We start from the raw sequence: 24,496 nt of genomic DNA on the forward strand, positions 1-24,496 counted from the left end.
GTATGTACATTCTGTGTGCTTACCATCTAAGCTACTGTTTAAGCAATCTAGAGTCGAAAGATCCTAACTTGTGAGTCCTGCTGTAAATTAGTTTGAAGGCAGGAGATCATTGGAGTATGCATTTATTCTCCTCCCTTCCCTATCAGGACTGCATTGCTATCAACACTTTAAAAAAAAACAATGGGAATAAAAATAAAAATAAAAATAAACAATGGGAATAAATCTTAAAAAATTTAAAAAGCCCTCTCCTTAAAGAGCCGTAATTATTGGAGGTCGCAAATATATTCAGCCTCACACTGTCATACAAAATTCTGAGAAACCCCAGAGTAAACAACATGTTCATAAATCCGTTGAGCCATCCCTTGCCTTGAGGAAGTTTTTGCAGGTCCAATCTCTTGTGCTAATAATGCCTAAATATTTGGGGCTTCTCTGTTGTAGGTGAAGTAGAGTGTTCCTCCTTCTCCATTCAGATTCTCAAATTAGGAAGGTGTTCTGCTCCGTGACTCCCTCCCACGGGCATAACCCGAATGGAAAGAAACGCTTCCTGACAGATGCAGAAGAAAAAAGCACTAGACCGGTTGTACGGCTACCGCAGGGAATACCCCCCGAGTCGCGTTCACGCCCGCAGGGTCATGACACAGAGACAGCAGGATGCAGATTGGACACAATTTCGTGTGCCTATTAGCCAAGCAATCATTTTCTTACAGACTCAAAACAAGGAGATAACCACACAAGTGAATCAGAGAGCTATGAATACAGGGACAACTCCAAATCCTCTACGTTCAACCACGTTCTCGTGTGTGTGCAAAATTTCCTAACTAACTACCAGCAACACGCTTCCTATTCGTGGTGACTTACTTACTGGATGTAGCGACAAGTGATTAATATGCTCTTCTGCTACTCAGGAAACGGCACCACGGCTGTCTGCTCACTCCAACCACAGACCTAGGCTCTGTCCGGGATTCCTCTTCTGCCCCAACTACTTCCGCACACACGTACTTAATTCAGCCGCAAGTCTTACAGTCTCACTCTCCAAAACAGATCTATTTTTCTTCATTGTCAATCCAGTCTAAGCTGTTTTCATCTCTTGCTTTGGACAGCTCTCTACTAGTTCTGCAATGTCTGCTTTAATATAAAAAAAAAAAAAAATATATATATATATATATATATATATATATATATATATATATATATATATGAAAAATGTTTTTCTCCTAATAATTCTCAAAATAAAGCTTTTTGAAGTACAATTTGCATACCATGAAATCTGCCTTTTAAGTTCAGTGACCTTTAGTAACTTTACAACACTGTGCCGCCATGACTATAATCCAGTTTTAGAATATGACCATCACCCTAAAAAGATGCTTTGTGCCCATTTACAGCCAGTCACACTCCCATCTGCAAACTCAGATGACCACTCGTCTCTTTACTTTCGTTATTATTTTCATTTCACTTCATTACTTATTTTACTGGCTATTCTTGAATTTGCCATGGCACCAATTCAAAACTTTCTTGTCTCCATAGATGTGCCTTTTCTGGGTATCTCATACGAGTGGGTTCACATAACATGTGACCCTTTGTATCTAGCCTCTTGTACTTATAATGTTTTTGAGGCTCATCAGTGCTTTAACATGCATAAGTTACTTCATTCCTTTTTATTGCCAAATAGTATATGCCAAAGCACGTGTGATTTCTGAAGCATAGTAATGAAATAAATACCCAGGAAGCCATCGCTCAACTTCAAACTAGACTATTACAAAGATACTAAATGCTCTTGTTCTGCCTCTCCTTCCGATCCATTGCCCACCTAGTAACTGGCATCATGGCCATCCTTCACTTACAGCTTTCTGATGGCTCTACCTGATAAGAGCCTTGCCTGTCTCACTTATTCCTTACCCCTCATTCACATACTCCAGATATAATGTTCTTCCTTCTGTCCCTTGAATATCGCAGCTATTCCTACCCTGAGGATTTTAAACTGGACCTATTCTCTTTCTTAAATGTTATTCTTCTTGACCTTCAGGTGACAAGGTGATTCCTACCATGGAAATCTCAATGCCAACAATGCCTCCTCAGGGAGGGATTTCCTGACCAGCCAATCTAAAGGGAATTTCTCCCAACACGGTAATTCTCCATCATATCACACTGTTTAATTTTTTCGATCGTACCCACTGCTCTCTTACATGATTTTACTTGTTTACATACTTATTTTCTATCTCTTCTCACTAAAATATAGGCTCCTTGGGGGCAGGGACTGTGCTTGTCTTATTCATTGTTGTATCCCTTGTGCCTAGAGCAATATCTAATTCATATTTTTATGTAAACAACTATTTATTGAATGAATAAGGAAACAGGTATGAATCAGGATGCAGAAAAAATGTAATAAACCAGGATGCAAGGTGAAACCAGAGATATGAAGTAGCCAGACAAGACAGTATAGCTTCATGAAAACAGTCTTTGTTTTGGTTGGAAGGACAGTATTCTTGGATCTGCGCTTTCCCATTTTCTTTTTAAAATAAGTATTCCTATGAAGAAATTTTAATTACTTGTCCCTTGATTGGGTTTAACCTCATGTAAAGAGAGTATGTACTTCTCTTTTTCACTTGGGTCTAAAACATCAGTGCAAATACTGCTGGGTTTTGTGTGATTTACCTCCACTTTAAATAAGGTGTTTGACATCAATTTCAAGAGACTTGGGTTTCAATCATCCTGGAAACCTAGGTTTAGAATTAAGTCCTACCAACTGCCTGTCTTTTAGAGTGTCCTCAAGGTTATGTAGATTTCTTCTCTTACTTCTTAAGTGTCTGGGTATTTTGTATTTCAAACACAGGTCAAACCTTTTTATTAGTTTACTTATTTTAAAAAGATAATAAAAGCCAAAGAGAAGGAAGAATACTTTCCTCAAATATATGTATGTATGTATGTATGTATATATGTATGTATGTGTATGTATGTGTGTGTGTGTGTGTATATATATTTATATATATAGTCTCTCAAATTATATTTTTTTTCAACGTTTTTTATTTATTTTTGGGACAGAGAGAGACAGAGCATGAACGGGGGAGGGGCAGAGAGAGAGGGAGACACAGAATCGGAAACAGGCTCCAGGCTCCGAGCCATCAGCCCAGAGCCTGACGCGGGGCTCAAACTCACAGACCGCGAGATCGTGACCTGGCTGAAGTCGGATGCTTAACCGACTGCGCCACCCAGGCGCCCCTCAAATTATGCTTATATTTTATTTTGTATTTATATTTATACATCCATTTGCTTTCTATATAATACTTTTTCCTAGACTGTAGAAAAGTTTAGGTATTAGGCAACGAAGTCAGTAACTGATTTTATGTTACTTTAACTAACGCCAGTGTATTAACCTTAGTCCTAAGAGTTGCTTGGCAGACATGTTTTCTCTCGAATTTGACACCCACAATATGGATATGGTGTCCTGATCCTTGGTAGGTTACAAGGACTAGGTTAGTTACAAGAAACTAAAAAAAAAAAAACAAAAAAAAAACAACCCTCCATTCAAAAAAGGATTTATATTGTTAGTAGTTATTGCAAAATTCCGGCAATGAGTTTTCTGTATCTTGTGCACTGTTTCTCCCTCTAGTTTAATCTAGGACTTTGTCTCCTCCTGATGCTATAGCCACAGGAGCTCCTACACAAATGTAAGGAAGGTGTTCCTTGTTTTCACTTCAATGTACAAATTCTACAAAGTAATCTGTTTACATGGAGTTTCACTCTGCTGTTTACATAATCATTCTAATTGTGAAGCTATTTATGTATCCAGACAAATGGAGCAAATTGAGATTGCTCAGTGAGGCCGGAGCATGACCTTCGCATGAGCACAATGACTTGTTTGCTGTTTGTATACAAAAAGCTCCAGTGAATGCTCTGAAGGTTGCCGGAGACAAAAGATGGTATCCTGATGGGGGAAGCTGAAGAGACAGAGGTCTCCCGACAAATTCAGCAGGCGACTATTAGTCGTACACTTTCCCCCACTATGCAGGATGACGGAGGTGGAACAGAAGTGTTCACTCACGTAGGATGACCCACTGTTCCACTTTGCCCCAGGGCAAAGGACTTTCAGTGCTAAGCCTGGAAAGCTCTGGGCAAACTGGGATGAGCTGGTCACCCTACTCACCACTCACCAACATGGAGGAACTAACTACCTGTGAACCAACAATACCATTTCCAGGAATTTCTCCAAGATAAACAATCATAGATGAGCAAGAAGATTTCCATACAAGCTTATCTATCATGTGCATTTATCTGTAGGTTTGTAAGTACACACACTCACAGATACAGAAAAGCAACCTGGAAAGCAACACCGTGCTATTTATAATCATTGCTGCCAGTATTGGGGTCATGAGCAATTTTTACATTTTTCCTTACAATCTCCCCCAAATTTCAGCAATAGACATATTAAATTTTTGATCAGAAAACACCATGTCTAATTTTAAAAACTAAGCCAGCAATAAGACTGAGCACAGTGCCTTATACAAAATAGATACTAAAAAATATTATTTGAAGTATATGCACAAAATACGTATTTTCTGCCCAGATTTTTCAGCAGCTGCATCTGTTAGCGGAGTCCTGGGTCTAAGATTGCACCGTGAAGTTGGAGTCAAGCCTGATTTACTTAAATGTAATTAAACATTATCCTCATGAAAGACTTCAAGTACCCAACACTCACATTATCTACAGAAAACTGCTCCCTTGCTCTGTGAGATTGGACCCATTGTAGGTTATTTCTTGAAATCCTTTCACATTAATACCTCCCTACCAGCAGCAAGTATTACCACAAGCACAGTGCAATCTGACTTTTAAACCAAGCACAAAATGAAACCTTGAGGGGAATGTGAATTCATTAATTTTCTTTTTTGGTTTGGTGTCAATGTCACCCTAATGTCAGCATGTAACATTCTGTAAAAGACACGTCTTTGCTAACGTGGAGAAAGAACAAATTTGGTACAGCTGTAGAGTAATCTTTGCAGGGAAGAAAAGGCCCAGCGAGAGAACGGACTGTCCCAACTCCCGGGTGTACATCCATTACCCACAAGGCTGTAAGCGACGACAGGCTGGCGTCAACTCCCCCAAGGTCATTCACCAAGACACAGGAATTAGAGCTTACAAATCGGCAAGCAGTGTGTACAAAGCAAGGTGGGGTGATAATGAAGAACTACACGGTCGTGAGGCAAGAGTCCAGTGTTGTATGGGGTTAGAACGTGACCTCCAGAGGGTAGAGCACTTGGGAAGAGTGAAAAACCAGAAGGCTTGGCTCGGCGTCCCCATGGGTCTTGAACCCGTCCCTTTTACTCCCCTTCCTTTGCAACCATCAACCACCATCTTCTCCCACAGGACTGTGGCAGCCTCCCAACTGGTGTCCCTGCGTTCATTCCTGCCCGTTCCCCATGTAGTCAAGTTACTACACACAGCAGCCACCAAGTTACTTGCCGGCTTAAAATCCAGACTAGTAACCTTGGTCTCCAGATCAGTGTGAAATCTGGCTTCAGCCAGCCTCACCGACTCACCTCCAACTTCCTTCCCCCTCATTCTTCACCCGTCTCTAGCCTTTTGTCTGCCCCTCACATGTGCCAGTTTCCTCCCTACCGAGGGTCTTGAAATCTCCTTTGTCTCTGCCCAGCACGTTCTTTCCTGGACCAGCTCCTTCCTGTTTACATTTCAGCTCAATCATCCCTTCCTGGGGATACTTTCTGACCAGTCTAATTACAACAGCTTCTCCTCAATGTGGCTAATCTCCACAGAATCGTCCTCGATTCACAGCAAAGGCCCTTAACCCACATTTTGGCTGAATGCTAAATAGACTGAGGGATACAATAAATATTTGGAAAAGGCTAAGCACGGACATCACAAAATAAGCTTCTGAGAATACAGAAGTCAAATAAAATTATTAATGATTTAGTTATTATAATTTTATTATTGACATTTTAATAATCAAAATGTAAACTTTGGTTATTATGCTGTAGGAGCAAGAATTTCTTAGCATTCTGTTTCGGTGCCTCTATATGGCATGTTAAGGTTGGACGCTATGTAGATATTTGCTTTGAGGTTGGTGGAGGAGTGAAATATTTGGGGATCTGCTCTGCCAGTGTGTGAAAATGTCAACAGTGACAGTGACTTATTAAGCTTTTCTTTCTTCTGGATAGAACAGATTAAGGTAAGCTTTATTGTATCTTGTCTTATGTGATGAAGGCTGGTACACCAAATGGGTCTACAATGATTAGAATTCTGATACAGGCTAACCTTTATTTTTCTGCCTTGTACTATAATTTAAATTTTATAGATTTCTTGGCTCAGAAGGGATAGAATGTTCCTCCTAAAGATATCAAGTTAACCCATTCTTTTAATAGTCATCTACTTATTTAACCATTTGAAAAGTCATTTGTTTCATTTAAAATAAACAGTTTTGTAATCGTAAGGGATGACCTCTGTTGACAATTTGATAACAAATACGTGTGTTAGTGTGTGTGCGGAACCAACGACTGATGGAATTCAACATAAAAAGCACACATAAAGATCTTGACTCTAACGTGTATTTGTAACGTTCACTTACATTTTAAAATGAGTATTAAGATATGAGCAGCAAACCTTGCCTGTATTATAGACATTATCACCTTGATTGGCGATGGGGGTTATTTATGTGATTACATGATCACTGAGCACACGCAAATGCAGGAATGACAGAAATGACTCTGAAATAACATTTGACTATCAGGTCTTCCAAAGACAAAGCTGAAGCAAAGTTACTAGATTCTGACTGAAGAGTAAGGCCAAACCCAAACTTTGATGCAACTCTACCCAATGATCTAAAGTGGTCTTATCTAATGATTATCTGTCCCATTAGACTGTGGGTGCCATAATGGCAGGATTTTGGATTTTTTTTTAAGTTTATTTCTTTATTTTTTGAGGGAGAGAGATACAGAGAGAGAGAGAGGGAGGGAGGGAGGGAGGGAGGGAGGGAGGGAGGGAATCCCAAGCAGGCTCCATGCTGTCAGCATAGAGCCTGATATAGGGCTTGAACTCACAAACCATGAAATCATGACCTGAGCTGAAGTCAAGAGTCAGAAGCCCAACCGACAGAGCCACCCAGGCATCCCAATTTTTCATCTTTTGTTCCCTGCTCTGTCCTCAGCACCATGCACAGTGTTGAGCATGCTGTAGGTACTCATACACAACAAAGGAAGGAAGGGTTGATTGAATGAATGAAGGATAGTGAACAGCATCTTGTGCTTTTCTCTCTACAACCTGATGCTCCCCTTGACTTACAGATATCTGTGAGATCAGCAGGTGGCAGGCCCATGGTATGAATTCTGGTCACAGTTGACCAAAAGAGCACAACGAGTCCTTCCAGAGGCTGCCATTTCTGGAGGCCAGGCTGGCTTTGAGATGTGTTTTGTGTGGGGTCTTCTAAGTAGGAAAGTGCAAAAGAGAGAAGCATTTTCCAGGCCCCAAGTCTTGATGTATACTTGGCTCAACAGAAAATCACCAAGTTCTGCTGTCGGAGTGGATACTTTGTGTGATCTGATGCAGCAGGGAGAAAAACAAGGTGAAACATGGCAGGGCAGAACTGGGACTTCAAGTGCCAAGATCCCTGCTTCCAATTCCTCTTTCCTAACAGTTCTCAATTATTGATATTGCAATTCTATTGTACCTATTGTACCTATCAAAGACTTGATATGTAAAGTAACGGTAGACAAGAGCTCTCTTTTTATTCCTTTTGTCTCTCTAGTACATTTACAAAAGAAAGAAAAAATCCCAAACAACAAAACCATGATAGCCTGTTTGCTAAATGACAAGATACACCCAACTTTACACAGATGTACTTTAACTGGTGATGCGCCTAGCAATTCTTTGGTGTGCATGTGTGTGTATACATATGTGTACTGTGTTCATTACTCGAAAAGTGATAGTGGTTGGATGTTGAAAAGAGTTCACACAATGGGTTCATTTGATTTTTCACAGTTTTTCTGTTCTTTTAGATATTATGCAGCCATTTCTGTTCTTTCAGATACTTAGTACTCATTTCAGCACAGAAATCTCCACCATAATTATCGTTATGACCGTTAGTATTCTAAAGAGGGTTCAAGTCCATCACAGGGACCTTCTCCTTAGCTTTTCCCAGAGCCATTTGCCATTAAGGCTTAACTTTGAGTCGATCAACATTTATTGATCATCTATGTAAGGTATGATAAGAAAGTCAGCCTGAAATACAGATTTTTCCAAGTACAAGTACTTAATTTATGTATAAATGAGCGCAGTCCAAGGAAAACTAAAAACATGCATCTAAACCATAAAGGGCACCTGACTGATGGCCTTTGTTACCTGTTTCCCTTTCACCCTGGCTCCACTGAAGGCAATAATAAATTACAAAAATAAGAATACCAATTCTTACACTTGTCCCAAGTGCTTTGCATATATTATTAAATTTGAAGCCTCATCAACAAGCCTATATGTATCATTAGCCTCATGTTATAGTTGCAGAAACATAGGTTTAGAAAGATTTAGTAACTCATCCAATGTAACAAGGTCCATGGCACAATTGGGATCCAAACTAGGGACTGTCTTACCCCAAAGCTTTGCTTTTATGCCTACACTGAACCTTTATTTTCCATACTATCACCAAAATGTTTCCAACCAGATTCCAGCTACGAAAGCTTCCCTGGAATAGCTGCTTCAGCCCAAATTCTCTGAACCAGAAGCTGTGGGGTGGGGTGAAAGTTTTAAGTCCTTGCAAAGGAACCCAGGGAATTTTTGGACTCTAGAGTTTAAGCACTGGAGTCCCAGAAGGTCCCAAACACCTCGATGACTGGCATTATGACAAGAAGAGCATCTGTGTTCCCCAGAGGCCCTACACTCATCTGCAGCCCTGCAGTGAGGTGAGCTCTGTATCGCAGCACAGGGCACTTTGCCGTAAAACCGATAACACACAGACAAAGATGATCTCCACAGCACTGTGGCCTCTCTTGAACAAAGGCTCTGATCCAGAAAGAAGCTGGAAGAACGGGCGTGTAGAGACCCAGGTGTAGGGGGCTGAATGATTTGGCATGTTGTGACCCTGGGTGGGGATTCGGGAAGGACTCCTGCCCTTTTCTGTTCCTCTTGCCTTTGGGAACCAGCTCTTGTATCATCCAATTGATGGCAGTCTACCTTGGGGGTCCTCTGGCTCTGGAAAGAAGTTTGGCCATCGTGCCCTTTCTCCTTAGGCAGATTTTCCCACATGTGTGGAGTCATACAGCCTAGATTTGAGGAGTTGTAGGATTTTATGGCACGCCTCTTCTCTGAACTGCTTCTTCCTTATGGGTAACGAGGGCATTAGTGGGTATCTCTTTCTTAACAGTGCCATGTGGGATTCAGCGAGATCACAGTCTGTCTTTGGCTATTATTTCTTGAAAGGTTACACTGTGTCGTTCATTGAACTCAGCTGCTAAAATGGATCATATTTTTCAACACCGAGCCCACGGGGCAGGTTGTATTGTTATCTCCACTTCAAATGTGAGGAAAGGAAGCTCAGGAAAGAGGATCCACTTGCCCAAGGTCACCTAGCAGGTGAGCGGTGGAGCTGGGATTTAAACCCAGGGCTGTGTGACTCAACCATATGATACCAGCTAGCTCACTGGCTGGCATCTAGCCGACTTCAGTGAATGGTAGGGGCAATTGTTTTTGATACTGATTCTGTCAGGAGAGATGACGAGCATTATCATTAGTGGCTCCTTCTGGAATCTGGTAAGCACCTTGAAGGTCGGGGCCACCCCAGGTTCATCTCTGCCGACTCACACAGACTCGTGTGGGTCGAATTATGCCTGCGGAGCTGAGAGTCTGCAGTGAGTTGGAGCACCCGTATTAGTGCTGATGTGTGATGGCACATTCATCACCTTGTAAGCAGGGGCACTGATTTACCCCATAAAGTAACTGCGCTTATGGGAAAGGAATGAGCCCTGTTAGACACCTTTGCTGAGTAGTCAATGCTAATGAAAAAATGCCTGCTTTTAGTGGCATGATTTCTTTCAGGAAGTGGAGTGGCAGCATGTGTTAAAGGTACAGGCTTTGGATTTGGCTCCTGGCTCAGCTATTTCTTATCTGTGCAACTTTCACCAAGTTACTTACCCTCCCTGAATCTCAGCATTTCCTTCAGTAAAATGGAATCATAACAGAACCTATCTCAGAGGTGTCAGTACGGCATTAAATAAGACATTGACTATGAAATACTGAGCACAGGACCTGGTCCCTAGAAGGTGTTACATTACTTAACAGTTAATTGCTATTTTAGACCTAGCCATTTTTTTCCACCTCTCTTTCCTCCCTCCAAACAAGAATGAAGTCATGATAATAATAGCCAACATGATAGTCAGGGTTTTAAATAGTCTGTATATGTTAATTAATTTAATTTTCATAAGAACGTGGACACTGAGGCACAACGAGTTAAATAACCTGCCCAATGTCATGCAGCTGAGATATGGACCCAGTGCTCTGGCTCCCGATTCTGTGCTCTTATCCAAGATGCCATATTGCTTCTATGCATTGATGAATCTAAAGCAAGCGTCTCTTATTTTCTTATTAGTGAGGATAAATTAAGTGCTTGGGCTGCATTCCACTATTACATGTAAGAAACAATATACCATTCCTTCCCACATTCTCCCTGGTCACTAAGTGATAAGTTCAGTGGTCTTCCACACTTGGGGAGAAATGCATTGCATTGGATTTCCACTAACCAGTGATGGGCAATCAGTCCCAATCTCAGATTACTCTAGCATCAGGTACAAGTGATGGGTAAGTTCTGGCAACGTATTTGAGGAGCTAAACCAGAAAGTAAATGAACCTTCTGTCCCTTGGTCCCTAAAGGGTTAAGAAAAAAAAATGCATCTTCGTTATATACCTACCCTACAGTGGACTACTCATGAAATCAGAATTTTCAGGAATTTTTCACATTAAGATGGAACATCATTGTGTAACTTGTCCAACTTCAGCTGTTACTCGATCATCCAGTTTTGAACTTCTACCAAGTCTATAAACTTCACTACCTCAGTGTTACTTGAAATTCCTGAAAACTCTGCCTTAAAGTTCTGCCATTATGGCTCTTCTCTGGATCAAGTAGATGAACATCTTACAGAATTGCCCGGGGGGGGGGGGGGGGGGGGAAGTGTTCTTGGATACCACTCATCAGAACACGGTGAAGCTGGAAAGCCTGGTAACCTGAACAAGATGGGGTGACATATTTATGGAAGAGTCGTGTGTAATGCTCGGAGTTCTGTCTCTGAAGCTTGGTCTCTAGAACTCCATTCCTTTCCACTTCTTACAGTACTGTTTCCTGTTTTTATCAGCCAGCTTCCTTTTACTACCCAAGCAAGCCAACACAAGCAAACACAAACTGGTTTTCAATAAAAGTTGTGCTTCTGGACAAATCTTTCTGGTCTAAGAGGCAGGGCAGTCTCTGAGTATCCCAAACTGTAATTATAATTTTGCTTCTTCCCAACCCACACATCTTCTGGGAGCCTAGCAAAATTGAATTTCTGGGTCAGTGTTGGCCTTTACCATTTATGATTTAATTAACTCTGAAAGAAGCTAAGCATCTCTCTCAGAAAAACAAGAGAAGTGGTAGCCAAGTTCCCACTCAGGTATGACATAAATGCCTCCTGGACTGTGACCTTGAGCATGGAGTTTCGAGGGAGGTAAACATGAAAGGAGGTGATTCTTAGGAGGCCTCACTCCTTTGTCATGAGGAGCTCACTGGCTGTCCTCATGACAAAGGAGTGAGGCCTCCTAAGAATCACCTCCTTTCATGTTTACCTCCCCAGGACTTTTTACTACAGCGGGCCTCTTCATTTCCTTTAGAACCGAATTACAATCTGCTATTATCTTAAACAATTATTTGTTCATTCATTGCCCATGTCTTTTACTAGCATGTACACTCTATGAGGCCAAAGCGTGATCTATGTCATTCATGGCTGTAGCCCAACACAAGTCGGACACAAGGAGAGCATCCCATGTACCCTTGTTGAGGGAATACCAGTGCCCACCCTTTATATCCTTCTCTTGCATCTAAATTTCAAAGAAGCTATTCAAAAAATACATCTTGCTTCCATTTAAATCATTCCAAGGTCCAGTATACTGAAAACATTTTCTTTATACTGAGAAAGGAAGTACCATTAAGATGATAATATGAGTCAAGGAATTGGTGGCACAACTTCCTTTCCCGACTTTGGAACTGACTTACCGTGGGGGCGATTTAATGCAACTCCATTTGTATGAGTAATTTGGACATAATAAGCCTGGCCCACTTGGAGTTGCCATTAAGACAAACAATATATTTCACAGAAGAGAAGTGTTACAGAAAGTCATTGCATTTTGTGTTCGTGTTTTGCTTTAATGTGGCCTCATTAGATAAGGTGCCACTGAAAAATGCCAGGGCTGTAGCAAGACCTACCAATGAGGGCATCTTATTTTCTTCTTCCCCTGGAAAGTGGAAGGAAACAGTCTGGTTGTGTTTTCTAATCCGTGACAATAATGAAAGCCATATGTCACGAAGCCCATGGCTTGTCAGGGAATAATAAACTTGTTAAAGGATCAAATGTCAAGTGGCATCCTTGGTTTCCATTCAGAAGAATATAATTTTGGACAATTGAACACAATATTAGACGGCTAACTAAAACTGCCTTTCTTTTTAGCCCAATTACTTAAATTTCTGTGATATTTAACCCACAGGGCTTGCTTTTCTTTAGAGAGTAATTTACACCATACAAATCCATGAAGAAAGTCACTTTGGAGTGTATCTTCTACTCAGGGAATATCTTAGAATTCCTTATATCAATTTTCCTAAATTAATTTGCATTCCATCTCCCCAATCTTTGCTGTTCCCACGTACCAACACAGGATACTTCCGTTATTATTTTTTACCATTATCTAGGCACCACCTGTGCTATTATTTACTTAATATATTTTATTTAAATTATTTCACGTTTAAATGTTAATATAGTTCTTTAAAAGAGAAAACTTACATCCCTGATGCAAAAGACAAAGCAGCACCACCGGCCATGAATGGAAGGTGACACAAATTAGAAATGATGGTTATCTTACGTGTTTCCTTGTTCATGTGTTTCCTGCCTGTGCCCTTTATGAGAATGCACACTTTGTGGGGCCAGAGCTTGACGTGTGTCATTCAAGGCTGTAGCTCCAGCACCAGGAGGACACAAAGAAAGCATCCCCTGTCCCTTGTTGAGGGAATACCAGTCCCCACCCCTCCTATCAGCCCCTGACATCTACATTTCAAAGGAGACATTCAGAAAAGACATTCTCTTTCAACTTAAACCACTTCAAGGCCCAGTATACAAAAAAACATTTTTGGGTAAATGAGATCTAAACAATGCTGTGAAATTCTAATTGGAGGTTCCTGTTTGCAGATGACTCAGAGCCTGAGGCCTCTGGTGGTGTTAAATATCTACCAGACCCAAATAAAATCGTTCTTGACCTGATCAGAAGAACTGACAAACAAATGGAAAAGCAGTTAGTTACTTCCTTGTCACATGATTTGATTTTACTCCACGTCCTGTCTTGATAAAAACATATATAATCTCTGTTATCAGTAGAGCTGAGAGTGTCGGGCTTTTTGAAAAACACCTCGGGGTGACAAGAAAAGTCTTCTGCTCTGTTCCATGGGAGGTAGACAAATGTATCTGAGTTCTTGCATCCGCAAAGTATTTCTCTCGTCCACTCCCTTGCTTTCCTGAGATTGCCTGCCTAAAAAACACCATTTCAATTACTTCTGCCTCAGCACCTCCATTGGTTTCTCACAGAAGCAGAAACAATGTATTACAAATGGAGGCAAAAGTCTTTGAAATAAACACATTGCTTGAAAATTGTGATAACATATTTTGCTGGCTTTCCACATTAAAAACCCAGGAAAGGAGGACAACTGAATTGAGAGGGCATAGAGTCTGCTTGAAAATAATCCCACAGGTAGCACACTAAAATGAAGGATGAACAGAGGACACACAGACGCATGCGTGCACACGCCATTTTTTCCAATCAAAAAGATTCTTTAAGTCATGAACACAGCAGTCTTACGTTACACACACCGGATCCAAAATGATCATGCGGGGCAGGGCCCTGGTTGTAAGTGAAGAGACAGCACTGGCTGAGGAGGTGAGGGAGAGTTTGGAAACTCCGTGACTAGATTTGGACAATATAGACCAGCATTTCCAAAGGATGCTGATAGGTATTAGGTGAAACAAGTTTGGGAAACTCATGAACAAACAAAGCTAAGTAGGTTCATTTATATGGTTGGAAATCTTCCAAGTTTTTTAAATGCCCACGAAGATTGAATAACTCAGATTTAATGTCTTGCATTTTCCAAACTTAATCATTCTCCCTGCAGGTACCATTCTCCTGCCCTTGCTTTTATTGGAATTATCTATACATTGGAGTTCCAAAAACCTACACCCTTGGACAAAGTGGGTTATGCAACGTACTCCTCAATTCATGACTGTACTTGGTAACAAAACAAAACAAAACAAAACAAAAAAGACAAAAGTCAAATTCCTTGTAGACACACGAAGGATAAGATGTGGGTTTCCAGTTGCTGAGTGAAAATACTTATTAGCAGCAACAATAGAATTCAAGAGTAATAAAACAGGCTTGGATTTAATTTTGATTTTAGAATGTATAAATAAAGTATGGGGATATGCTGGTGGTAAGAATAGTCAAAGACAAGATTCAGAGGATGAATAGGGCAGGAAAAGGGCTAAGCTTGTCAGATAATGAAGTGGAGTTATTAGGACACATAGAAGATAACCCTCCAAAGGATACTTTTTGGGGTAATCAAAATCAAGGAGCAGACATGATAACTGGAGATTGGCAATGGGAAAAATTAGAAGTAGAAAAAAAAAGGAGAAGAAATATAAGCTTCAAAGGAAAAAAAAAATGGTAGAGAGGATTCTGAATAAGTCCACACCAGGGAGGGAGGAAGAAAAGGCCCCTGTACCAACGGGCTTGCTCCTAGTACCAGGTACTGCCAGAGGCAGAAAAAAGCCTTCCAGAACTGAACTAGGACAAAGAAACTGGCAAAGAAGAGAGGAAAAGAATTATTGATTTACAAGGAAGATGATAGAGGTTGTAAACAGAATTGATGCAGGAATGATAAAAAAAAAAAAAGAGGGGCGCTTGGGTGGCTCAGTCGGTTAAGCATCCGACTTCAGCTCAGGTCACGATCTCACAGTTCGTGGGTTCGAGCCCGGTGTTGGGCTCTCTGCTGTTAGCACAGAGCCTGCTTCGGATCCTCTGTCTCCTTCTCTCTCTGCCCCTCCCCTGCTCGCATGTGTTCTCATTCTTTCTCACACTCTCTTTCTCTCTTAAAAATAAATAGCCATTTTTAAAAAAGGATCAAAGAAGAGACCGCAAGAAACACAAGGATCGCTAGTTTTCAAACTCTGGGTTTATCTCTTTGGGGTGCTATAGAAATGGCAAACATGAGGTTCTTAGACCTCTTCCTCTCCTATGGCAGACATTCCAATTCCAAGTTCGTCATGCGCTATTTTCGCTGAATACAGATTTGGCCTCAGAACCCTTCTTAACACAGTGCTGCAGTTAGCCACTGCTGACTGATTTGACCTGACCCTAGACCTGAAATCTGCACTCTTACTGTATTTAAAAACAAACAGGCAAACAAGAAAATCCTCTGTGAGGTTTTAGTAGTACCCACGCACTGATGGAAGAGAAATGAAACTATCATACTTTTGGCTAGAAAAGCAAAATGGTTCAGTGTGAGATGTTTATTAATATGGACATAATAATGCACATGTGTGGATAGGAGTAAATATGTATGTGAAATACGAGTACGTCAAGTAGAAAGACTGAAGTATTCCATATTTAGTTGTAATCTGAAACTCTGTTTTGAGCATTCATAAACACATGAAGATCAGCTCATCATTTACCCTGGCAGCTAAAACCTTTAAACCCAATAAAATGATGTGAATTATGTTTTAAGCTACCATAGCTCATATGAAACAACAGCCTGTCGGAATAATCAGAGCTTTCTCTTTCCTCTTCTATCTCATGACACCATATTGAGCCCAACACCTAAAAAGTTGGCAGAAACACCGAATAGGTTTTTCATCCCCCACATACGACACATTTTTAAAAGCATGCATAAATAATACAGCATAACATAATAACATTGATAATGATCAGGCCATGGTGACAGGTGTGGGGAAAATTGGGATATGTATCAAAGGCAGGCAGTAAAAAGGAAACTGCGTTCATCTTCAGTTGAAAACTAAGTTTAAAAAAAGGGAGGAAGGATCGTGTGTGACAAGTTGTATTGGTTTCCATTTCCTCTTGCTTACGTTCATTAATTTTGCCCAGCTTCCGAGGTTATTTATGCAAAGAAAAACTTGAAGGCATACAATGCCCTAGATTTTCTCTAGTCTGGGAAACATGCAGTGCTTTCTTTGAACTATTTTGTTTCAACATCCTGGTAAGCTATTCATGTTCTGCGAAACAGTTCATAATGCTTTGCAGGAGGAGAAGCAGGGCATTGCTATCAGGGGTCATCCTTCTTATGACTTCTTTGAATTAACAACAATAACAAAACAAAGGTCATTAGTCTGGTTGGCATAATTGAGATAGAAAAGGAAGGGAAAGAGGCAGTGGGGTAGGAGGGAAATAGTAGTGACCTGTCAAGAATCTTTGAGGCCTGACAGTCTTCTGACCCAAATGAATTGATCATCATCACTCTTGTGAATGATTGCCATAGAATCCTAGCTGGTCTCCTGCATCCCTCCACTGCAGCCATCGTGATCTTTTTAAAACACATTTCTAATCACCTATCTCCATGCTTTCCTCTCCATAGTCTAGCAAAGCCCTTCATTGTGTGGTCCCTTCCTGCCTCACTGGCAGCTTATGGCATACCTATTCTCTGAACTCCATCTCCACTGGCCTTGTTTCAGTTCTGCTTTCCTACAAGGCCTTTGCTGGCCACAGGGCCTTTGCACAAGCTGACTCTGCCTGGAATGTTCTTTCCACTCCCACCTGCTTCGCTCAACTTTTGTTAATACTAGCCCAAATGTCTTGTAACTCCTAAAGAAGCCCAACTCTGACTCTTTCCCCACAAAGTGATTTGAGTCCTCTGCTGTCACTTGTCAAAGCACTCTTTCTTTTTCAACATTTATAACTATTTGTAATTATACATTAATGTGATTATATTTCTGATCCTCCCACTCAATGGTAAGTATAAGATCTGTAGAACTATAGCAGTGACTACCTTCCTCTCCCCTGGGCACCTCTACCTTGTACCCACAGAGTGAACATTTGGCAAATATGTACTGACTGAATGAATTAATGTATCTAATATAATACACTGCTTTACTGGAATAGTCATAACTGCTTTACTGAAATAGTCATAACTGTGGCACATAGAGAAACTTTTGAACAAATTGCTTATACCATAAACCAAATATTATTTAGTAAATCTAATAAAAGAAATTTTGTATGAAACTTTCCGGTACATTGTATCAAAAGACTGAAGATGTGACTGAATTCTCTAAGATTAATACATAAAGCCTCCAGAATGGAGATAATTTCTTTAAGTTTCCTCTGTTTTCAGCTCTGAAGGAAATGGGATCCTTACACACATTTTTTTTTTTAAAGAGCAAGCAAGTGAGCGAGCATGGGGTTCCATCCCCAAACCCTGGGATCATGACCTGAGCCAAGATCGGGAGTTGGGCGTTTAACTGACTGAGTCACCCAGGAGCCCCCGGAATTGGAATCCTTATTACGGCTGCTGAATAAGAATGTAATTGAGTCATCCTGTATGGAAAATAATCAAGGTATATGCCTTCTAGAACCTTCTGGGGAAACCAGACCTGTAACTTGGACAAAATGGTGGCAATGAGAGCAACCTTCTTCTGGTAGATGAGCTGTGGAGAAACAGAACTTACGTTGGTTTAGACGCCTCGGCCTGGTCGGTCTGTAGTTTCTCTCCTCCTTCCACCTCCATGGTGCAATACACAATGCGATTGGGAGCCAAAGATTTGAGGCCTTGGACTTCCATGATCACCACCTGGAAGGAGAACCACACATGGTAGAGGTTATCCCAAGCTTGTACCCAAAGCCATGGGAAGCATCACCCAGAAGAAAATACACAGATGGGAAGAAGCCACCAAAATACCCGACGGGTATCTGGTAGCTTCTATCAGTTTTCTAGCAGCCAGCCTGGTACCAGTCTTGCATGAAGATGCAAATTCTTCATAGTGTAACTTACTGCCTCCCAGATGGAAAGACAACCTTCACTACCTCAGATGCTCACAGGGGCCAGACAGGTAAGGGGAAACGGCTGCTGTTTTCCTGGGTTCAATGCATGATTATTTTTTCCTTTCCACAAAGAAACAGGGTCTCTCTTATCTTCTTTCAAAATAGTCTAGCTTTTAATTCAGCACTCAGCAGAGACAAAGGCCCAGAAATTCACTTTTCTCTTTGCAGTGAGGTAAGTGTTAACACAAGTGCTAAGAGCAAAGGCCGTTCAGCATTAGAGTCCGGGACGCAAGAGGGAGCGGAGGGCACATGCTCCATGTACACAGAGCAGTCAGGACCCAGGCGCACCCCATTGTTGCCTTGTCAGTCCTTAGTCCACAGCTGCCAGATACGGCGATTTCTCCTCCCAGAAAATGGAAACCTGAATCAGAACCAAAGTCAGAAATCTGATTTTGAAATTTTGACAATAATCCCCAAAGGGAGGAATAAAATACACAAACTGTGCAGGTCAGCATTGTGGAATGAAAACAAAAACATGCCTGCAGCTGCGTACTCTCTGTTCTAGACTGAGGAGAAAAGCTGGTGTTTTGCTGGACCAAAATGTATCATTTACAATCCCTGACACCGCCCACCACGACCCTTACACTCCATTCGATCACCTGCTATTCTCTGATTCAGTGGGGACGCCCTGTCTTACATAAGAGGGGAGGATAGGGCCGATGCACTGATTTAGAAATCTGAAACAAATGCCCTGCATCAGTGATCTATAGTAAGCTAGGTATACAAAAATATCACCCAATCGTACTCCAAAAGAGGAAATGGCATCACACAAGGAAAAGGGTATGTTTGTGCAAAACATGTACACTTCTTTAATGGGCTTGATTACTACAGTTGGCTTTGAACCAGGATGTACAAGTCAGTTTTGCTGATTAATAGTCCTGTGGTTCTCAAACTTCGTGTAAATCGGAAATATCTGGAAGGCTTATTAAACCCAGACACTGCCGGGCTCCACCCCCAGATTTTCTTTTCTTTTCTTTTCTTTTTTTTAAGTTTATTTATTTATTTTGAGAGAGACAAAGACAGCACGAGTGGTGGCAGAGGGAGAGAGAGAGAATCCCAAGCAGGCTCCATGCTGTTAGCATGGATCCCAACGTGGGGTTGGATCCCACAAACCCTGAGATCATGACCTGAGCCCAAATCAAGAGTCCAACACTCACCTGACTGAGCTACCCAGGCACCCCCATCCCCACAGCTTCTAATAAGCAGGTCTGGGTGAAGCCCAAGACTTTTTATTTCTACTCATTTCCCTGGTGATGCTGATGCTGATATTGATGATCTGGGAGCCATCCTTTGAGAACCACTGGATTACTCATGTGCTACTGGGCAAATGACTTGACCTTGAAGTCCCTCCACTTTTCTGTCAAATCTCCTTAGGCCCAGTGTCTTCATCTGTAACGTGTGGACAATAACGTATATCCTGTATCCGTCTGTGGCTGTTGTATGAGGCCCAGATAAGATGATGTAGGTCATAGAAAATTTTCACACTGGTAAGAACCATACCGGTGGAAAGAAATGGGAGGCACAGTAGAAAGAACGCAATTTTTGTGATTTAAAAGATCTCCATTGAAATCTTGAATCTGCAACTTCACCAGCTGTGTAATCATTTGCCAGTTTCTTAACCTCTCTGAGGCTTTGTTTTCACATATGCAAATGGCTCAGAAGACTGTTAGGGGGATTCGCTGAGTTAATGATGGCGGAGCGGGCAGAGGCACTCCCCATTGGCCCATTCTCTTTCACCAGAGTACTCCCCTGGTATAAGACCAAGCCAGTCAGGCATCCTGGACCTCAGATCCTGGACCTCAGTTCTCTTGCTGCAGCTAACTGCTCTAGAGTGTCCTTTGCGGTCACGCAATTCTGTAACTGTCTAAAACATGTCTTCCACCAACCTGCAAGTTCAAACCCAGTCTACCCCGATAAGATGACAGTTCCCTATCTCCCTCTTCGTGTCCCCCTGACCGTATCGCCCAACACACACTCACAAAGAGACGCACCATGATGCTTGCGGGCAGTTTTAGTATATGCACAATTAGCGTTCCAAGTAAAAAGTATTTGGGGACCCGAGGGCATTTCGTTCTGTACTTGTGCTTAGAAGTTAAAGCCTGTTTGAATCATGTACACATGGGAGTGTGGCTGGGGACTCACTCACAGCTAGATTTCAGATAATCACCTGTATAATATCGAGTACTGATGAAGAATTAGAAAATTACGGATTTAAAAGCTTCATGAAAATCAATAAACCACTTTTCCCCCACTTTCTGTAGAAAGACAAGAGGCAGTGGGGGAATAAATTGCCACCTCTAATAGGCAGTAATCAAATTCAAAGACACCTAAGAAAAAGCATTCAGTACCTCAGGTGGCAGCATTAAAAAAGAAAGAAAAAAAGGAAGTTTCTGTGAAATTACACTGATGGTTTTTTCACACACCAAGTGCCCTATATTTAACTGAATACTGCTTCTGCCAACTGCAAAATAAACGTTGATCACACTGTAATAGGACTATCTTGATCTGAACTGAGCACAGTAAAACAAATTACAGGCAGTTAATTCACAGGAAGCCTTAATGATGTTCTAGAAAATTAATTTAGTCTTTACAAATTCTAATTAAATCTACAGAAATTTGATCTATTCTCTTGGTCTCCCCAAATCTAGGGCCATCATAAAATCCTTGTGGGGTTCTGAGCTTCAATAAGTTATGAACTGTTCTCAAACTTTAGAATGCATAAGAAGCACCTGGGTGGCTCATTAAAATGCTTATTTCATGGTGTATTCCACCCAGAGATTTTTTTTTTCTGACACCATTGAGGCATATTTTACATATCATAGAGTTAACTCATTTCAAGTGTACAATGCGGTGAATTTAGTAAATTTACTAAGTTGCATGACTATCATCGTCAGTTAGTTTTAGAACATTTTTATCTCCCAGTAATGTCCCTCCTGTCCATTTCTACCCCCTGCCCCAAGAACCTAATCTAATTTCTGTTTCTGGAGACTTGCCTTGTTTAGACATTTTGTAGCAATGGAATCAAACAGCAAGTGGCCTCTTGTGTTTGGCTTCTTTCAGGAAGCAGAATGTTTTTGACCTTCATCTAAATCAAAGCATGTATCTGTAGTTTGTTCCTTTCGATTGCTGAGGAGTAACCCGCTGTACGGATGTACCACATTTTGTCTATCCATTTTCGAGGGGATACGCACTGAGGTTGTTTCCATTTTTGGCCATTAAAAATAGTGCTGCTATAAACTTTGAACGGGAGCAAGATTTTATGGGGATGTGTGTTTTCATTTCTCTTGGGTAGATATCTAAGAATAGAGTTGCACTCTACATGTGCTAGTTTTATGTTTAAGTTTTTGCAAAACCACCAAACTCTTTTCCCAGGTGACTGCACCATGTTGTATTGCCTCCACCTTGAAATTTGGTCTGGGTGGTGCCAGGAATCTGCATAGAGAATCAGTTTTCTGGGCAATTCCACCACAGCCAGATCAGATCCACTCCCTCTATCATACGTATGAAAAACAAACATGTGAGCAGAAGTTACAGAGAAATGTACTGACATGCGGAGCTTTCTGCCACAGTCCTGGTCTGAATGGGTTCTTTCTTTGGCTGATGAAATAAACTAAAAAGGCTCCCCAGCAGCAAGAGGCTCTCCTATTGTGTACCCAACAGGAGAGACAACAGGAAAGAAAATCTACAACTCACCAAATGATGCTAGATTGCTTCTCTCCTAACTCCAACTCAGGATGGCAACATCATAAACTTTCTAAATTGCGTAAGGGCTTTACAAAATCCTTGAGCAGTGCTTTAAGATGGAAAATAATGCAAGATTAAATTCAGTAGATGGTTCTTAAGACTGCATTTCCTTCAGAAAAGCATGGGCTCCTGGAGATGGGGAATCACTTGCTGATTAGCTGACCTATGCTTAGCAAGCTGTTATTTTAATAACTGCTCCTGGGGTGCAGGGAAGAGAAAGCAAGCTGATTGTGATGCATCTAATCACCCACATCCTGCTGGCTGTGCCAGGAAACTTTCAAGGGTTTAGGGCTTTTTACCTCCAGGGAGAAAGACAGCACGACATCTGACTTGGAGAGCTGGTTCTCACTCTCCTCACCCATGTCGATGATGGAAGCATTGTGGCTGCGTTTGAGTTTCTGAAGTTTGAACTCTCCACCTTTGGACACCGGCATGCTCTCCAAATTGGCCATGAGCAGGTTGACAGATGACTTCAGCTCCTCAATGTACATGTTTTCCATCTCTTTGGATACAAATTTGGGAAATTTGCGCTCCTTGTAAAGGAAAAGAAAAGTATGAGCAGAGGAATAAAAAGGGACCTGATTTACATAGAAGGTTTACATCTTACAGCCCAGAGTTGTACTGACATCTACCACTGGTGAAATTTTGCCCAGATATGGTGACACTGTGCTAGAAAAATGTTCAGCCTAGTTGAGTAGACAGCTGTCTGCCTTCTAGTTATTTACAATCTCTAACAGGTAAGAAATACATACATAAACATATAGTAAGAACGAGTCAAATGTTTTATTATAGTTCAATTTTTTCCCCCAGTTTTCTCCGACAAATTTGATTTGTGGAAAGAAAAATGGGGTGATATTTTTAAAGTCTGGTTTCAGCTGAAACCGTTTTTCTTTTTAGCAAAATGCAATCCGTTGTTTTTAAGTTTGGAGACAGAAAGACACCCTATTTCTGGATACGTATAGAGATTTTCTCACATGAATAATTCAAAAGGAGCTCATTTGAGATGTTTCAAACATAGCCTGTAGCTATTTCTAAAAGAATAGTAGAAAGAATTGTTACTGTTTTCAAGAAAAATTGAAAAAATTAATGAAGTGATGAAAAACATGATTAAAATTCTTTAGAAAAGAAGATAAAGCAATTCCATATCAGAACTGACCTCTATTTTTTTTTTCCTTCCTTGCTTATGAATTCAGTTGTAATAGCAACATGGTTAGCCATGCTCTTTGTTTCCTCATTACCTCTAAGTTGTCCAGGTGCCTTGAATATACTTTGGATCAATCACCTTCTCAAAGAATCATTTCCTACTTGAAACAGGAATTGCCCTCCTTAGCCTTGGTCCATACTAATCAGGTGAGGGGCAAGCCAGATCGGTTTGTCCTTTTTTGCAAGAGACAGAAAAATCCAACTTGAAACTCGCTTAAACAATGGAGGGAATTGATTGGTTGGAAATGTCCTGGGGTAGACCAGTTTCCAGCAAGGCTGGAGTCAGGACTCGGATAATATCACAACAACTGGTATTTTTGCAAATCTTAATTTGGGTTCCTCGGAGGTGGCTCCATACTCAGTCTGGCTCCCCTTAATGTCACAGAAAGGTTGTTAAAACTCGTAACATCATAGCATGCAATCTAAAGGAAGAGTGAATATCTCCCCCTATAATGTCTTTGATTCCAAAATTCTCAAAGTCTGACTTATGCACATAACCTGAACAACCTTTTATGGTTGGTGATATGTTGTGTTGAGTTGCTTAGGCATGAATTATTTCCTCCATCCCTGCGGCTAAGGGCAGAATTCCACCAGGATCACATGGGATGTGAATTGGTTTGCCAATTAGGGGTGGCAAAAAAAAAAAAAGATGTTTCATACATGGGCACCTGACCCAAATCAACCAACTAATTCAGTTAAATGGCCAACAGTCAACCGGATTTACTTTCACAAGCAATTGAACTGAGAGATATTGAGATTGCAGTTAGCGGAATTGAAATAGCAAGATCATGTCTACTCATGTAGACTGCCATATTGGAACAGCTGAAAGAATAAGACACTTGACGAAGAGAGAGAAAGAGGTATAGGGATAGAGGTAGAGACTAACAGATGGAGGAAGGAAAGGAGGGAAGGCAGAAGGAAGGGAACAGGAGAAAAGAAGCTATTTAGAGTCATAGAAAGGAGCTCTGACTTTTATTGGTTTTCTAATTCTTATAAAGCCCAGTATCTCTCCTTTTGGTTCCTTTGAGATTCTCTTATTTTCCTTTCAATAATTCCCTCCCACCACACATGCACACATACTACTTAACTAGAAGGGTATTTCTTTCTTTCTAACATGGAAGTTTCACTAAAATTCACATAGTAAATCCTCTGTATAGAGCTTGGAGATGCCTTTGCGCTGTGTCAGTCTTCTTCCTACCTAGAGGAACTATTCCCCTTACCCCCTTGC

The 24,496-nt window shown here is 41.1% G+C and overlaps 1 protein-coding gene across 19 annotated transcripts in view; it reads right to left on the bottom strand.

Moving 5' to 3' along the window:
* Positions 1-24,496, bottom strand: part of CADPS (calcium dependent secretion activator) — a 476,583-nt gene that overhangs the window by 223,019 nt on the left and 229,068 nt on the right. For all 19 annotated transcript variants that reach the window (XM_053898015.1, XM_053898017.1, XM_053898018.1 and 16 more), the window contains exons 5-6: positions 22,365-22,598; positions 17,949-18,070 (exon numbers count right to left, since the gene is read on the bottom strand). In XM_053898015.1, the coding sequence (XP_053753990.1) occupies positions 17,949-18,070; positions 22,365-22,598 (356 nt within the window). The remainder of the gene's footprint in view (positions 1-17,948; positions 18,071-22,364; positions 22,599-24,496) is intronic.

This window comes from Panthera pardus, unplaced genomic scaffold (assembly GCF_024362965.1).
Source record: "Panthera pardus isolate Hobbes unplaced genomic scaffold, ASM2436296v1 HiC_scaffold_8, whole genome shotgun sequence".
NCBI classification, from domain to species: domain Eukaryota; kingdom Metazoa; phylum Chordata; class Mammalia; order Carnivora; family Felidae; genus Panthera; species Panthera pardus.